The following is an 18374-nucleotide window of genomic DNA, read 5'->3' as shown; positions in this document are numbered from 1 at the left end:
ATTCGCTCTGTTGGTAGTAAGTATCAAACCCTCCCCCCTGCCACTGTCCTGTCTCACCCCACCTCTTTGTAGAGGAGTAGTGATCTTACCTAGGGGATTTTCTCTGTGTAGGAAGTGGCAATCAGTTAAAACTTTTAAATATATTTATTAGCTGCAGCTGGCTGCAGGGCCGGCGTGCCCATTGAGGCTGGGCCAGCAGCCACCTCGAGTGCTAAGGTGCCGAGGTGGCACCAGAGGGGGTGCCAGGGCAGGGGCGCACACCATGGAGCTCAATTGACCCGTGCTGCTGCTGCTGCTGGCACACATCTGCAGGCCAGGCGTGCGGCAGGCGGCCGGGGCAGTGTGCAGAGCAACTGAGCCGGAGGGAGGATGCAGCTGCTGCACCTGGCCAGGAACGCGTGCTGGCAGCGGCAGCATGGGGTAGCTGAGCAGGCAGCCTCCCAGCCCTCCTGCTCAGTTGCTCTGTGCTGCTGCTGCCGCTGCCACCAGCACACAGCTGTGGGCCAGGCACAGCAGGTGGCCAGGGCAGTGTGGGGCAACTGAACGAGGGCTGGGAGGCCACCCAAACGCCGCCCTGCCCCGTGTGGTGACATCACACGCAGTGACATCATCATGCATTCTGGGTGCGCGCATGCACCAACACCCCTGAAGCTGCCTCAGGTTCCAGAAACACTGGCACTGTCCCTGGGTGGCTGATCAGTAAAAGCTGGTTGACCAGTCAAAGCTGGTAAAAGGCACTCCTGGTCACAGATGCCACTGGCTTATTCAGCAGTCAGCCTGGGTCCAAAAACACTCCTCTACTGTGGACCTGTCCCTTCAAGGGGAGTGCAACCCCATCCAGAATGAGTGACACAAATTTCTGGGTCACCCTTCCACTCACCAGTAGCACTTCCGTCTTGTTGGGATTAAATTTCAGTTTATTAGCCCGCAGCCACTCCAAAACTACCTCCAGGCACTGGTTCAAAGTTTCTACCGCCTCCCTGGGATCAGATGGAAGAGCAAGATGGATCTGAGTGCCATCTGCACATTGGTAACAACCCAGCCCAAATTTCCTGATGAATGCACCCAGCAGTTTCATGTGGATGGTAAAGAGGACAAGATGGAACAGAGTTAACAGATTCTCTGTTTTCACCCACTGCCCTTCCCACGAGTCACCTTGCTGGCAGGAGAAAAGGCATGGGAACGGGCCTCCCGGGTGCGCTCCAAGGCTGGCACAAGGACATCACTTCCTGGGGGTGGCATCATCATGCCACCCCCGAGAGTGCTCCCATACTTCGCAGCGGGCTGATTTGGGCCTGCACGATGATGTCGACTGGAAGTGATGTCACCGGAAGGGACACGGAGAAGGTGAGTTCCTCCTGCTGAGAGTGTAAGGGGACCTGGTAACTCTAAGAGCCAAGCTACAAGTGACGCCTGACACAGGTTGGACACTTGTCAGCTTCCCTCAAGTTTTGATGGGAAATGTAGGCATCCTGGTCTTGCAGCTGTAATGGAGAGCCAAGCTGTAAAACCAGGATGCCTACATTTCCCATCAAAACTTGAGGGAAGCTGAAAAGTGTCCAACCTGTGTAAGACGTCACTTGTAGCTTGGCTCTAAGATGGAACCTTGCAGGACCCCACAGGCCAAAGGCCTCAGTCTCCTGAGTGATAGTCCTGAGGTATGATGAAAATGGCTCCTGCCCGTGTAAAGCCGTAGGACTGGGGAGTGCTAACTGACCCTCATACTCATGCAGATGAAAGTCTAGAATGGACTTCCTCTCATTCCACACCTTCTGAGCCATACCAGTTTAAAAAGGGACAAACACTCTTCCCCCATTCAAAGCTTGGGCAAGGAGAACGGACTTGTACTGATCTCTGGTATATGAAAAGATGAACAGAATACTAACTGTGAATTATATGAATATCATTATTTTCTGAGCAATTAAAAGAGGAGAGACCCAGCGCAACTTAATCGTGCAAAAAAAAAAAAGTGTCATAGAAGATTTGGGCAATGAAACTGAAACGGGAAGCCAGCAGGAGAGAGACAAGCAATGTTTTTATGGCTCTGGCTCTGCAGTGTTTTTAAACATCACTGCCATTTTTTTTGCCTTAATATTTATGAGAGTCATTTTTGGGGGGATCACTAGACTACAAAGCATGCCTTATGATTTCAAAAGTTCCGTTGAATAATAATCTGATATTTTGCAAGTGACCACTTGATGGATGCTTTAGATGAGTATGTCCACAAAGCTTATATGTTCGGGATGCAAATTCTGCGATATACTGCATGTAGTCCCAATGTTCTTGCCCCCAACTGCACACGTTCATGTTCTCTCTTTAATCTTCTAGGTGGGCTGCCTGGATTTGTTTTCTTTTTCTCTGTTAGCGATCAGATATGAATGATAGAATGAAGTAGCTCTCACCAAAATCTAAAACAGAGAAAGCGCATGAAGCTGAGGGATGTTCGGATGGTGCTAATCCATCTGGGATTGGATTCCTGAGCCCAGCTCAGTGCTGCAATAGTGTAATGGGGCAGGGGGAGACTAGGGTTGCCACTTGCCAGCCTTCAGGCAGGGCCTGTTGGTCTCCAGATGACAGAAGTTGGTTCTGGAGAAAATGGCTGCTTCGGAAGGTGGACTGTATGGTGTTATAACCCACTGAACTCCCTTCCCATGCTCCACTCCCCAAATCTTCAGGAATTTCCTAACCCAAAGTGGCAACCCTTGGGGGGGACAGGGAGTCTGACCTCCCCATCTCTGATAGACCCTCAGACAATGGATTTTGTAGATGCCTTGTTTATGTGGTTCCCTTTCCCCTCTATTTTGAGAAGGATAAATTGGGGCAGGGATCTAGTGAGCAGTGTATCCACATGAATCTGAAAACCTTCCCTTTAATTGAGGCTTCTTCCAGTTGGTGATTTTTTAAGGAATTGCTGTGAATCCCTAAAATATTCAAGTGTTCATCCCCAGAAACTGTTGCCCTCTCTCTGAATTGGTGTTTACCCTTAGTGATATCATCACACAGCCAAATCTGATTGGCTGTGCTGTATTATGGATCCATTCTGTTCAGCACGTAATTTCCAATTGGTTGGGATCACCCATACGACTGTTTCCAGGAAGAAGAAAACCCAATAATTATTGGGGGGGGGGGGCATGCTGAAGCAGCAGCAGATCAGAACTGAGAAAAGATTGAGAACACTGACATAATAAATTGTGACTATTCCCATAAAAATGGTTTTCCAGGAAATATTTCTGTTCCGAAAGCCAATAAACTCAACACAGGCGAAATTTCAACACAGCTCTGATGATGTCATATTGATCCTTATTGACCCAATCCCCTACAAATTACTTAGAGATTGTCCTTCCCACGTTTAACACTCTTCCAATGTTGGGGGGAGTGGCTCATTGCTCGGTCATTTTGTTAAGAAATGGGCCTAGAGATTGTGGCTGTTTCTCCAAAGGTACATATTTGTTTTAGAACAGTGATCATTTTTTTCATCTGGTGGTTGTTCCACTGATTGATTTAGACAATCCATTCTCGTGATTATTGGTTGCACACAAAGCCTTGCCTAATTTGTTTGCCTGCAGTCCTGTGCTTTACGAAAGGGGATAGAATCAGTCAGCTTTCAGGTACTCTGTTAAGCTGGTAGTGTTTATTTAGAATAAGGAAGTTCTTTGTTCTGCAAAGGTATTTGTTGATGATGGAAACATGCAGTGCACTCTGAAATATGGATCTGAATCAGTTCCCTAGGAAAACAGCTAGTCAGCCCTGGCTAGATCCTTGATGCAGGATGTGAGCTTATATGTGTGTGTATATCTCTGTGTGTGTGTGTCCTCCTGAGCTCTTGCTTATAGGCCATACTGCCAGTTAGGACTGTATATGGATGACATAACTTCAATCTTGGAGCTCTTGATCCACTCCTGACTAGAGGTGGGCACAGACCAGAAAATGGACCAAAATTTTGCACAGACGGCTGGATTGGTGTTCACAAACTGGCGGGATGTGGGATGCCCGTTTTCCACAGACCTCTGGATTTTTCACCTGTCCTTTGGTCCGTGGTCCATTAAAGCCTCTTGGCACCGCTGTCAAGTGGCGCCGGGAGGACGTTAACATTTAAATCCCCCCTTGCTCCAGCTGACTGGCATCCCACCAGTCAGCTGGAGTGGGGGGGGGGTTAGAGTGCATCTGGTGCTGCTGGCAAGCAGCGCTGGGAGCACTTTAACATTTAAATCCCCTCCTTGTTCCAGTTGACTGGTGGCCCACCGGTCAGCTGGAGCAAGGGGGAGTCAGAGCACTCCCAGCAGCCCAGACCGATGAACCAGTCGGTTCACAAACCGGGGCTGGACCATGAAAAGTTCGTGGTCCATGGTCCATGAAATGCCACGGACCCATGGCCCGTGGGTTTTTCACGGCCTGTGCATACAAAAAGCTATGTGTTCGTGACAAATGACTTGCAAGGACTGAGCCCCCAAATGAAGGTGTCCAAAAAAGGCAAATGCACCCACTCTCTTAGAACACTCGGCTCTTGTATACTATTTCGGGTTTCTGTAGGGGAGGCAGCAAACACGTTTCAAAATGCACTGCAAGGGTAGGTTATATTCCAATGGAAATTCCTCCCAAGCTGTGCGCTTCTTTTGAAAGTTAATATATTTGCTTTCTGTTAAGTATGTTGGTTACACAGATGAAGGAGAAGGGCAACTAAACAGAAATCAGGGTCAGAATGTCTCTGGAGAAACAAGCCAAGCAGCTCCACTGCTTCCCCCACCCTGGTTATATTTTATCGATTTTTTAAAAAAACATATAACCAAGATGTGCCCTGACCTGGACAGCCCAGGCAAGCTTGATCTCATCAGATCTCTGCTGCTAGGCAGGGTCGACCTTAGTAATTGGATAGGAGTCCTCCAACGAAGATCAGGGTTGCAGAGGCAAGCGATAGGAAACCATCTCTTTTAGACTCTCACCTTGAAAACCCCAGCAGGCGTTGCTGTAAATCAGCTATGACTTGATAGCACTTTCTGCCACCAATCAAGATGTAGAATGAGAGGGAGGGGGTGGAGAAAATATTGTGAGAATGCATATGGAACAAAAAAGTAGCTCAATTTAAAACGTTTTTTCAAATGCAATGTTTTCCAAGTGTTAGAGGTTACGGCTCACAAATTGCATTATGACAGCAGTCGGAACAGAGGGGTGATCAAGCACCCTTGAGTGTAAAAGCATCTGTCATGTCTGCATGCCATTCATATATTCTCTGCTCTCTGTCTTGATCTGATCACACCATGTACATGTGTGTTTTCATGTCATGCTCATATAATATAACCATTATACTCATGCCCCCCTTGGCCTCCTAAAAACTAAAGTACTAATGCTAAGAGAAAGTAGTCAGCCTGTTATCTCTAAAAGGATGCTTGACCTTGCAGCTGTACTGTAACTTTTCACAGGAGACAGAGGGAGTTTGGTTCCTTGTAATCTCCTCCCTTTCTCTGCCCAGACAAAGCTATTGTGTTCTCGTGAGACTTTTTAGGATTTTTGCACCTAGTTGCTAACTGTTCAAGGGGAGGGGGGAATCATGCTCCTTATATCAAAGTGCCTATGCTTGTATACCCTTTCCTGCCAACTTACCCATCTATGGATGTACCCATGAACTTAATTGATCTCTAAATAAAACCTTTTCATCCAATGCACTGGAGTGCTTGCTGTGAGGGGTTTGGGGGTCTATCTCCCATGGACTGCCATCCCTAGAACTGACAGCATTTGTTGTGGCCTTTTCTCTCTTTTAAAAATTTTTCGATGTCACTAAATGTGAAATAAGACACAGCCCTCCTGGGAGCTCTGTAAAATAACATTTCTTAAAATGACGGCTGAACAGCACCAATTATCTGCCGTTTTCCGTGTTTGTTTTTCAGTATTTCAGAAGCTGCCACCTTCCAGGTCTTCTGGCTCTCTGACTTTCAGTTCCATCATTTCTCAAATCAGTGCCTTTGGGGTCTCCTGGAATGCCTGTTCACTGACCAGCAGAAAGAAATGGGGTGTGGCCTTAACAGCCTGCAACGGATTCCTCAAAGAGAAATAAAAGAGAGCTCCAATCTCCTGAAAACCTGCCAGTGAAGTTTCCTAGTAGATTTCCATAAGATTTATGCCTGTTGGTGATATGTGCTGACAGCTAGACTCTGACCTGACCAATGCCACGATCCAAACAAATTTAAAACACGTTTGGAACTGTAATCCTAAAGAAAGAGGGGATGAAAACCAGCATTTAAAAAGTGATTTGGAGTGTCTGGCTTCCAGAGGCTCAGGCTATAAGATGCATGGGAGGGAGTCTGGGAGCTTGGGTTGCTAATCCTCACTTGGTAGTTGGAGATTACAGCTGATCTCCAAGATAGAGAGATTAGTTCTTTTGGAGAAAATGGCCGTTCTGAAAGGTGGAATGTATGGCATTATATGCTGCTGAGGTCCCTCCCCTTCCAAACTCCACCCTTCCTAGGCTCCACCCACCAAATATCCAGGAATTTCGAAACTCAAAGCTAGCAACCCTACTGGGAGATAAAGGGATTCTGAACTCAGCTCCTCATACAATGAAGCAATGATGGCTTATCCTACTCAGGACAGAGGATGGTACTCAGTGGATCAAGGCAATAGCCTTGGTAGTGTTGGGTGGCACCTGAGGGACATCTCTGTATATATGTGTGTGTAGACAAAAGGAAAAACCTCTCAGACCAAGTAAAAAATAGCACATCCCCTGAATTGTGTGGCCAGAATTGGCTATCCAGAATCTTCAGTAAGGAACATTTTCTCTAGGGAACATTTTTTTAAAAGTTGGACTAACTTATCCATCTATTTATGAATCTAATTTTTATCCCGCTCGTCTTCTCCTTCATTTATCCAGACAAAAACTCTGTGTGGTAGGTTAAGACTGAGAGAAAATGGCTGGTTCACAATCTCCTGGTTAGCTTTATGGGAGCCCCCAGGTATGTCTGAGATGTTTTATCTGCTACTGCATATGTATGATAGGCAGAGGCTGGGTGATAGAAATATACTTTCCCCGTCCAATAACCACTACTTCTCACACTTCCTCATCACACTCATTTTCTGAGCGCAGAAGCTGAGCTGCCTGAATAACAGTAATGGCTCACTGATGAATTGGGCAACAGAGAGATAGATGGTTCTTTCTTCCACCCGTCTCCCACCCTCCTGTCCATCTCTGGGGCTGTTGCTACAGATGGAACAACGGGTGGTGGCAGGACTGTTTCTTCAAACTTAGCACGGCTCCCTAATTGATCCAAGCCATGATCAGTTAATGTGCTACAAGAAGGAATTTGGTTAGTTAATTTCTATGTATCCTTTCCATCTTCAAAAGATCCCAAAGCAGCATATAAAGAGCTAAATGGTCTCTCTCTCTCTCTCTCTCACACACACACAAATAAAAAAATAAAAAATGAGTTAAATACAATCTCAAATCCCTTTAAACTATCACAAGGTACAATAGCCTATACCATTTTATTCAAAGATCTTTGAAAATTTTTAATTTTTTTCTCCCTCAGTGTCATCCAGAAGGTCTGTAATGATTACAGCAACCTCACCTCCTAGAGTTCTACAACTTGAGGGGTGGATGCTGAAAAAGGTGCCTTCTCGCTGCCAGTTCCTTCCAGGCACATTTGGCTGTGCACGTTCCTGCTAGAAAAACTCATGAAACGTCCAGGAGGAGGATAAGGGAGAAGGCAGTCCTTCAAGTACTTTGGACTCAAGCTGTTTATAGATGTAAAGCGCTCAAACTTGGCTCAGAAGCTATCTGGGAGCCATTGCAATTGATACAATATCATTTTCTGTTGGCACTGCAGCAGGTTCTCACCAGAACCTTCACTTCTCCAAGAATCCTTCTGCATTTTCGGGTTGCAACCATGGAAAGATACCCATATAAACCTGATTGGAGGGCATTTCAGGAACATCCAATACCATCACTATTACTGCACTGTCTAAAGGAGTAGCTGTTCCATCAAAGCAGAAATTGCATTCATTGTATTGGAGGAGACAGTAGTCTGTCAAAGAAGCTCTACAGTTCCCGAGGGGTACATAATACAAGTATACAAACATGGAATAAACTGAGATTAAGAAGGACATATTGGTTACTCCAAGCCAATTTTCTCTTCTGCCAAAATCCTGAATTTTTCAACTAGGTATAGCAAACCTATTCTTTATCAAAAGGTGCTTGAAACATAAAGATTTCTTCCAGGCAGCAACTTTCCTTTGCTTACTTACATAAGAAAACAAGTGTCCCTGGGAAAGATCATTGTGCTAGGAAAAGAGGAACACCCAACACGAGATGGATTGACTTAATAAAGGAAGCCCATGGCCTTCAGTTTGCAAGACTCGAGTAAGGCTGTTAATGATAGGACAGTTCGGAGGTCATTAATTCATAGGGTCACCATAAGTCGGAAGCGACTTCCCAGTCCACAACATATTGCAACTTCTCATTTTTTGTTTGTTAAAATGTAAAGCAAAACGAGATTTCTCCCACTCCTCACCCCAGAAATTTATCTTGAAGGAAAAGTACTAGTAACCCTGAGATAATTTCGAGGGCGAGTTTACTGCCTTTTTTTTCTATTGCATCACAGCATGACTAAAAGTTTGGAACAGTTAGAAAATAACTAATGATGGAGGCTTGTCTTTTGTAGCAAATCGTTTGTAGAATGGGGTCTTTTACCGACTTTGTCTTCCTGAAATGTGCCAGTTATAGATTGTCTGTAACCAGTACGGCTGCCACAAGTGGATCTCCCTTACCTAAATGTTGACACACAGATAATGGAGTAGAAATTGACAGTTCACTGCAGTTTCAGCTACTTTCCAGTGTGAAGAGTGTTAATGTTTGATCTGAGATGCACCCCAAACCAATTCATGACGCCCGGGTCTCTAAGAAGGGCATTAGACACACCTACCAGGAGGAGTAGAAAGGGTGGAGTCAACCTGGACCTTTTTAATGGGAGAATGAATGAAAATGCAAAGCGAAGGCTGCACTGTTAAGTCGGCATACTGACTGCTGCTCCAACTTTGGTTTTGTATACAATTGTTCAGCTTCAGTACTTGCTAGTCATTAAACAAAGAACCAAGCTGCTATTTCTTCAAGATGACAAGAATTTTGACCACTTGCAAAATGTTGAAAACATTGAAGGGCAGGTGTGGTATTTTTCATAGGGCTTCTCATCATATTCACCATAATCGGGCATTTTCAAGAACTGGCATCCGATCACTGAGTATGAAGGTAATTCACGACTTCTTGTTAATTAGTTCTCAGATTCTCTCTTTCTTTTATCTCTATATGTAACTGCGATATACGTGTGCGGAGAGATCGACAGCTGCAGATAATAACCTTGCTTCCATGCAAGCAAATATCTGAGTTAAACTAGGGTTCTAAGTTCTAATTTGTTAAAGGCTGTTGGCTGAAGGACGTATTGACTTAGCAAATACTTTTGTGTACCTTGAGTTGTAAACTATAGAATAGATTCCTTAGGAAGCTGAAGGTTCGCAAACACTTTGAAAACGTACTCGAGGTCTTCAAAAAAACTCAGGTGCAGTGGCTGGTTGACACAATTAGTATCTTGGCTGAGGAATGGAAAAAACAAATATTAAGCCTGATCTCAAGTTGTGCTGGACTGTTGGACCTTTAGGTATCACTTTGTATTACCTGTAACTCTTATGGTGCAAGTAATGTGGTCAACTGGTTGCAACTGGTCGCTTAGGGTGATGATCTGTTTTACAGAGGGGAACTAACGTAAACCTAACGTGCACCTACAGAACTAGGTCCACTTGTGAGTCTCAAGGTGCGCTTCAGTTTATTTCCCACTGCAAAATCCCGAGCTGGTTAGAGTTGAAGGAACAGCACAGATGTTTCAGGCTTTGTGGTCTGGCCCTCCACTTCTGCATCTCATTATTCCCATGTAGGTTGTTTGAGTTTGAAAATAGGACACAGATCTTGCAAATTAGAGCCCTGAAAAAAATGACATGGTTTGTTATTTTGCGTCTTCCTTTGTAATGCGGCCTTTCATTTTTACTATAAACTAAATGCAATATTTGTCTGCTTCTAAAACATATTTTTAAGCTTTCATTTAAACTTTGAAACTCTTTTTGTAGCAGATTTGTGAATTTAAATCTTTAACTTTACTCATGTAACACAACATCCTTTTTAGGGTTTTATTATTTATTTTGAATTCTTGCTGTTTTTGTTATTTTTTAAAAATAATTATTATTTTGAATTCTGGCTGTTTTATTAATTTTTTTTCTGCTGCATTTTGTGTTCACATCAAGAACTTTTTAAAAATGCCATCCTAGACTCTTTAGGGCAGTAACTAAGCCACTTGCCAATGTCATCCAGAAATATGTTGGCACAACTCAGAGATGCACTAACATACACTGGCGTGAAGTTTCAGGCTGGGTTGCCATCAGTATGTTGATGACACCCTCTTATATCTGTTGTTGGACAGACGGACAGATTCTGCTCCAGATATTTTGTCCAGGGCCTTGGAGGCTGCGTGGGTAAAGCAGAGCTGACCTCCATCCTACAAAGATGGAGGTCCTGCATCTGGGCCATGGGTTGCTGAGTTCAGGAATTCAGCTCCCAGCCCTTGATGGGGCGCCACTCGCACCTGCACAGACGGTGAGGAGTCTGGGCGTGGTTCTGGCTGCCTCCCTATCAATGGAGTCCCAGGTCACAACGGTTGCCAGATCTGCATTCTTCTATCTTCGTCAGATCGGGCAACTTGTCCCTTATCTCTCAACCCGCGACCTAGCTCAGTGATCCTGGCAATGGTCACCTCCTGATTGGATTACTTTTTCTCTGCTTAGAGGTGTAGGATACCAACTAGCAGCTATCCCAGCACCCTTAGGACTGTGCTCAGAGTATACAAAAACATTTAAAATTGAATGCAGAAGACATGTTTTTCCACCAGTTCTCCCCCACCCCCGTCTTTTTCAAGACAGTCCACACTTGTCAAAGTTTTTTTTAAAAAATTCCTTCCAATGCTTCGGTTTGTTTTAATTAACCAAGCAAAGCAGATTTAAATCCAACATGATGGCTCATAGGATCTTTGTATAGCCATCATCCTCAATTTTGTTTCTCTCTTCTTCCTTGTCAAGTTTTCCATTTTGTTCTGTTCTTTGGCAGCACCCTTGAAAAGAGCAGTTTGCATATTCTCTGTGGGTTTTTTTGTGCCTAGCACATTTGCACACTATACAGATCCATGTTTGTAACAGAGCCATCAACGTATTCAGTCACATGGCTGTTCTTTCAGATATTTCACCAACTGCCCCACAGTCTTCCTACATGAAGATTTGTTGTGCTGTACAAGTTCCTGGGGACACATCTTTCTTTTTCATAGACAAACACCAGTTTTCTTCACCCTCGACTTTTGGTGCTTAATTTTGTAGGAACTAATGGTAGGGCGTGACATAGTTTGTTTATTACACACAGGGTAACATTTCAGGGTTGCAAGTTGCTCAGTATAGTTATGCAACTTATTTTCTTTATGTGTAGAAGATCCTTTGGACCGTCAGTCTCTCCTCCCCCCCCTTCCAGGTTTATGGCTGCTGAATTGGGTTGCCTTTCTGCAACCTATTTCCCCACAACGAGGTCATCCGGTAGGGTGATAAGCTCCAGTCCTTGAACAGCAGTTGAGTTTATGGTGCTTTTTGAGTGGGTATCTCTTAGGTACCGGTGGCATCTTGTAGAATGGATGAATGAATGAATGAATGAATGAATGAATGACAAGTTGCTAGTAGTTGGAAAAGGTGCTTAAATGTTAACAGCTTCTTATGAGAGGAACTTATTGTCTTGGTTGCCTGAGTCACAGAAGCTTCCTTGTCTGGCAGACCTCCCCTCTGCCTGTGGCTGCATGCAGGCAAAGCCTCCTGTTTCCTGCCAGGGTTGCTGTCACTAAAACAGGCATGACGGGTCAGCCATGCTTGGTTTTTCATGTGTCAGCCCAGTTCATATACAAAATGTTGAGTGATGGGCCTGATGCTTATACCAGAGGGTTTGGGCAGATGAGAGTAACAGATCTCTGGTCTTTGTTCCCTGTAGCCCATTACTGTTTCTCCCCAATCTGGCTGGCTACCTCTTGGTACTGGAGCCTGGCTGGGGATAAAAAGGAGCTTGCAGAGTAGATCATGGGGAGGGTAAAGCTTAGGAAGTGGGAGATGACTGCAAATACGACTCTCCCTTTATGGCTTTGATTCCTTACTTGCATTCTGAGTTCTGAGTTCTGCTCCTTACAGGTCTCGGAATGACTCCCCCATCACTTTAAGGTTGCTTCCCCCCCTTTCTACTAGAGCTCTGTTATCTTTCACAGCTATATGCTGGGCAGAGAATTCAACATGCAGTTCTTTCCTGATGAGGAGCTGCAGTGTCAGGGAAAGTTGCACCTGAGATTCTACCTGTGATGTAGCTTTGAATGAGCAGAGGGGTTTCCTCAGAAGGGACAAGAGAGGAGCCCAGTTGGCCCCTGACTAGGGTTGCGAACCTCCAATGGTGACTGGAGTTCCCCCAGAATTACAACTGATCTCTGGGCCACAGAGATCAGTTCATGTAGAGAAAATGGAGGCTTTGGTGATTGAACTCTATGGTATTATACCTCACTGTGGTCCCTCCCCTCTCCAACCCCTGTCCTCTTCAGGCTCCATGCCCAAATCTCCAGGAACTTGCCATCCAGGAGCTGACAAACCTACTCCTGCCTCATCCTCCTAATCTTCAACCTTGGATCTCCAAAGATAGGGTTGCTAATCTTAAGGAGAGGCCAGAATGATGGCTGATTTCCAGTCAAGAAAGATCAGTTCTTCTGGAGAAAATGGTTGCTTTGGAGAATGGACTCTCTGGCATCATACATCACTGAGGTCCCTCCCCTCCCCAAACCCCACCTTGACTAGGCTTCACCCTCTATTCTCCAGGAATTACCCAACCTGGAGTTGGCAACTCTATTTGGAAAGGCTGGAGCAGCTCCAGTGGTGGTCTCTGCTTATGCACTGAGGTACTCTCTTGCATTTACCAATGAGGGCTGGGGTTGCGATTTAGAGGAAGCTAAATGGTGGCTTTGCTTGGAGGATGTCAAGATTGTGATTTTTCAGCTGGCAGCGGAGAAGAGGGGCAAGTTGGCCTGAGTGGCTTGCCCTGGCGTCACGCTGCTCATGGAAGCCGACTGATTGTGCGAGCAGCTGTTCTTGCATCGTCAGAAGCGACTCTCCATTTCTAAGGCTTGAAGTTATTTTGCATCATTGGAGCCGTATCCATAATACACGACTGTCTGCTGCATTATTTAGACTCCCCTTCTCTTGTGTAACCTTTTAGAATATCTAAGGTGAAAACCTTGATGGATGGTGACACCACAGGGCTTGGCAGGCGAGCTGTGTGGGGATGGCGCGGCACAGCAAGGCTGATCAAAGGCAGCAAGCGGACTGTTTGGCTTGGCAGGAGAAAAAGTGCCGAGCATCAGAATAAGTTTCCAGATGTGTTCATACAGGGTCAGTCCTGACTTCTTTACAGTCCGCATTGGGTCTGTCTTCACAAGTCTCCCCCTCCCTGCAAACTAACCTGGCAAGGAAAGGTGGTGTGTGTGTGTTTGTTCACGTGTGTGTGTGTGTGTGTGAGAGAGAGATCGAACAATGAGCCTCTGTGACAAACGTTAACACGGTACTAAGGACAGCTCAGTCAAAGCAGAGAAACGGAATTTTGGCGGGAAAATCTGCCTCATGGTGGGGGGAGAGTGAAGTGGGGTTCTGTCATAGCCCTCCACAGGCATGTGAAAGACTGTAGCCCAGAAAGAGAGAAATCCTGGATGGAGGTTCCTTCTCTTTGCCAATCTCCTTCCCCCATCAGTGATGTCTGCTCATGTCAAAATGGACTCAGGGGGCCAAACTAAACATGATGGTGTCCTTGTGGTCCCCACAGAGACACCACCACCGATTTAGGTTGATTAAAAAATGCTGTGAGGGGCCGAGCCTGGTCACGTTGGTAGTGTGGCACTCTTGTTCTCCCCTCTTGCCTTTTCAAGTGTTGAAGCAGCCATGAGGGGGGGCGGGTATTTCAGCACTTAATAAAGTGCAGAGGGGAAGGACAAGAACGCTTCAGCCTGCTGCACTGCAGGCCTAATTAGGACAGGGCCCTTGTGGCATTTTTATGTCACCTTAAAATGATGGCGGCATCCTTATGGCAGCCATGAGGACATTGATACGTTAAGTTTGGCCCAGGAAGACCAAGTAATGCTGAGTGCCTGTGCCCTCCTCTTGCCTGGCACACAGAGTTTGTATCTAGGGCTGATTCCGCACATGTTGGATAATGCACTTTCAATGCACTTTTTCAATGGTTTGAGGTGGATTTTTTGTTCCGCACAAAAACAAACAAACAAACGTTCCAAATGATCTATAAAGAAGATTGGGAGTGCATTATCCAACATGTGCAGAATCACTCTAGGTCTTCTGCATTTCCCTCCCACCATTGTAAAGTACTTGGCTTGGCTGTTGTAGGAAGTATGGTGCATCTTATGTTATGCAGAAAACTGTTGGCTTAGAGTGGGGTAACTGTCCCTGTGATGGCCCTTTACTCTTCCTGCTCACTGCCATTCAGGACTCATGGCCTTCTTTGGGTTCCCAAGTCCAGACCTTGAAAGGGTCCCTGTGCAGAAAGGAGTACTGTGGTGACACAGTATATGTGCACAGGAGCCTCTGGGTGGAGCCCTCCGCCTCGATTCTCTTGCCAGTGATGCTACAGTTTCCAAAGCTCCCTTGCCATTTAGACTTGGACCTGTCTTTAAGAGTAGCGGTCAGAAAACAATGAAGCAGAGAGGGTTCCACTTCCTTCTATTTCCCTGGCCAGGGTCTTGTTTGGAATATGCTCAGGGAGGGGCAGAAGATGCAAATATGGATCCTGGTGCCATCATTCCTATGAAGGTTTTCTTCGCCCTGCCTTCTCCTGGTCTTCTGCTGCAGCCCTCCACCCACCATTGTTTTCTCAAATCCTTAGGCTGTCTTAGCTGAAAATAAGGACATTTCTGTACTTCTAACAAAGCTCTTCTGCACCTGCATCAATGCTCCCATCTTTCATGTCTACTGAAGGCACTTCTCTGCCTGCTTCATCATGCGTTCATCTCCTCTCATCTGGCTTCCGGACACCTCCTGGCTTTCCTCTCTATTGTGCGCCAGCCTGCTGAGGGTTGGTGGGGAAAAATATTTTTAAAAGCAGTGTCACAGCAATGGCATGATGTCACTTCCAGAGAATACCTGGAAGTGACATCAAATTGCCAAAGTGATGCCAATGTGACACTCTAGGATTCAGTCAAGACTCTGTGGTTTTGCCATAGAGATTTGTCTGAATCCCAGTTAGTCTTATTGGAGAAAAAGTGCAGCAACTCAAACTCACGCTTTACAGCACTCAGTCTTTGCACAGGCCATGATGCACATACTTGGAGGGGAAGCAAGCGCTTCCACATTGTCCACATTACGTCAAAGGTATCCCTGCATTCTCTACAAAAAGGAAAAACAGTCAGGAGGGACAGCAAGAGAACCATCTTCTTTGGAGCAGGTGCTGCCTAACTTAACCTACTTCCTTCGGCCAAGCTGGCTTCCAGCCAGCATTCTTCGGGAGGAGGACTTCAAGAGAGAGTACCATCAGATGGAGAGAGTGTTTGAACAGAGAGGGTATCCACTGAATGTCCTTAAAAGCACCCAGGAGAGGTCCTTATCAGTCTCCAAATTAGATCTGAGATTGACAAATTAGGTGGGCAATGGACTACACCCCACTGGCTAATCCCATCAAGAGAATCATCTATCGCCACTGGCCTATACTTGATGAAATTGATGGCTGTGAGGTTCCACCATCGATAGGATATAGGAAGACCAGAAGTATTAAAGACATCTTGGTGCATTCAGATATGAGAACAAATACAGAGCAAGTAGATGGCCCCAGGGGGAATTTCAAACGCGGCCACTGCCGAATTTGTTCATTAATACTGGAGGGGGATCACATTGATTTACCCATCTAAGGTAGGATGATATTTTGTAAGCATTTTGTCACCTGCCAGACATTGGGTGTGGTCTATTTGATTATATGCCCATGTAAAAAACTATATGTGGGGAGTACCATCAGACCCCTTAGGACCCGTATTCTAGAGCATCACTCTAGAATCCGGAATATAGTCTTGGAAGCCCCTCTGGTAGAGCACTTTATGGAATTCCAGCACAAGGAATATGAGTTTTGGGTAGCAGTTCTTTTTGTGGCCAAAAAGGGCACGCCATAGAATTTGCTGTTCGGCAAAGAAGCCCAATGGATTTATTCCCTGGGCAGTCTACGGCCATGTGGTTTAAATAATGAATTAACTTTGAGCTGTTTTTTATGAATGAATGTGATCAAAAAGTTGTTTTATTTGAATGAGTCCCTTTAAATGCAATGGGTTACATCATTGTGAATGTGTTAAAAGTGGTAGACTGGCGTTGGGTGTGCACGTAATTGAAGAATGGCGTGTCAATTTCCGGGCTAGGAGTTTCATTAAGAAATAATGCTGATAAGACTTCGAAGAATTACACATAGGAGACATGGGAATTTTATTAATTTGTGTTTATTGATTGTTAGCAGTTTTTGCGATTTTAGTAAAGTGCTATTGTGGACTATATCCTTGCCCCTGATGAAGTCCATCGGACGAAATCTGCGTTCTCAATAGCCAGCCCCAGTTAGGGCTTGGAGTTGTTTGGTCATTGTCCACTGGAGCATCTGCAAAAGAAAGAAATAATAGACTTTTCAGGACTTTATTTTCCCTATGGAATGAAGGACTTACCTATTGGATTTCTTCCCCGGAGTTATTCATCCTTCCTCCAAAAGGAAAAGGAGGGGTTTGATTGTCTATGAACTTGATTATATTTATTATATTTGTGAAATAACTATGACCTATTTATTGTATTTATGAAATTCATCTATTTATTAAGTAGCACTTTATACTTGCACGTTGTCACTTTAAGAGAATTGAATTCATAACTTTGAAACATTTTTGAGACATTGCTGTTATTGTATGCCTACCCTGGTGGGGTTTTCCTCCTTGTTTGTTTGCAGTGTTCTTCATTGCCTAGTGCAGATTCCACGCACACCCCATCCACACTTTTTCTATTAATATATGCATCTGCTGCTCCTAAACCCAAGTTTATCCTGTGCCTCCGATTGTCCCCACCTGCCATCGACTTCTGTGGCTAGATGTGTACACTATATGCTTACACAGATTTTCATACTAGTTGAGTGTCTTGGCTTCCCTTGAGACTCCTAAGAGTTGCTGTTTGAAAAGATTGCCAAGACTTTCTACTGCTTATCACAAAAATACATGGATCTCTGTAGAAAAAGAACTACCATTGAACATGACAAATACGTGCCCAGGTTCCCCCCCATAACATGCCATTGACTTCCATGCCTCCTAGGGGCTCTTCTCACTTGGCCTACCTTCCCAAATAGGTCTTCCTGGCTTTAGCACCAGTGAGGCTTTGATTCCAGCCAAAGCATTCACTTCCCCTCAGGGGAGATATTCCCCAGCCCTTTCTCCCGATAGGCAATGCAGTCCGTCAGTCACTTTAACTGCAAACAATTAAACTGTTCTCAATAATCCTGCACATAGAAAAGTAGCTTGTGAGGACTCAAGCTTCTACTCTTTTCCTTGCTGCATTGCTTTTCTATTTGTAGAGATTTTTCTTCTTCTTTTTTTGCATGGAGCAGCAATGCCCTGACCGGGATGGACCAGGGAGCCTGATCTCATCTGATCTTGAAAGCTAAACAGGATCGGAGCTCATCCGTATTTGAATGGGAGGCCACCAAGGAAGTCCAGGGTCACTATGCGGAGGCAGGCAATGACGAACCACCTCCAGAGTCTGTTATCTTGAAAAACTTAGGGGGTTGCCATAAGTTGGCTGCAACTTGGTGGCACACACAGAGCAATGCACTTCATCTGAAGTGGTGCAGCCTAGATATGGATGAGCCCCCAGTGTTCACTATCTCACCTGTTAGAATGTTTGAGACCTTTCCAACTGAGCCAATCAAAGACAAATGCTTCATTGTGCCATCCACATCTTCCCTAGCGTATTGCTCAATTTTTGCAGTTCACCTGCATAGGCTGAGGGCCCAACTACACATTACCTGTGACATGTGTCATGTCAGGGTTCCCCCAACCCAACTGTGTTCTTTTTAAAGACAGGTATGATGTCAAGGAACTAAGGAGCATATGCGGGATGGAGGAATATTTACCTTTCCCTCTTGAGCCATTTTCCTGCACCATGTCATGTAGGGATACCATACCCCCGGTGGGGGTGGGGGATCCCACGCCCCCACCCCTCACACCCCATCCCCACTTACCTGGCCGGCGGGGGGGGGGGGGAGGGCAGGGCGCATC

The 18374-nt window shown here is 45.4% G+C and overlaps 1 protein-coding gene across 1 annotated transcript in view; it reads left to right on the top strand.

Moving 5' to 3' along the window:
• The first annotated feature begins 9097 nt into the window (after positions 1–9097).
• CPS1 (carbamoyl-phosphate synthase 1) overlaps positions 9098–18374 on the top strand; it is a 209524-nt gene continuing 200247 nt past the window's right edge. The window contains exon 1 of the mRNA XM_054971268.1: positions 9098–9232. Coding sequence (XP_054827243.1) covers positions 9098–9232 — 135 coding nt within the window. The remainder of the gene's footprint in view (positions 9233–18374) is intronic.

This window comes from Eublepharis macularius, chromosome 2 (assembly GCF_028583425.1).
Source record: "Eublepharis macularius isolate TG4126 chromosome 2, MPM_Emac_v1.0, whole genome shotgun sequence".
Classification (NCBI taxonomy): Eukaryota; Metazoa; Chordata; class Lepidosauria; order Squamata; family Eublepharidae; genus Eublepharis; species Eublepharis macularius.
This window is presented reverse-complemented; position numbering and strand designations above follow the sequence as displayed.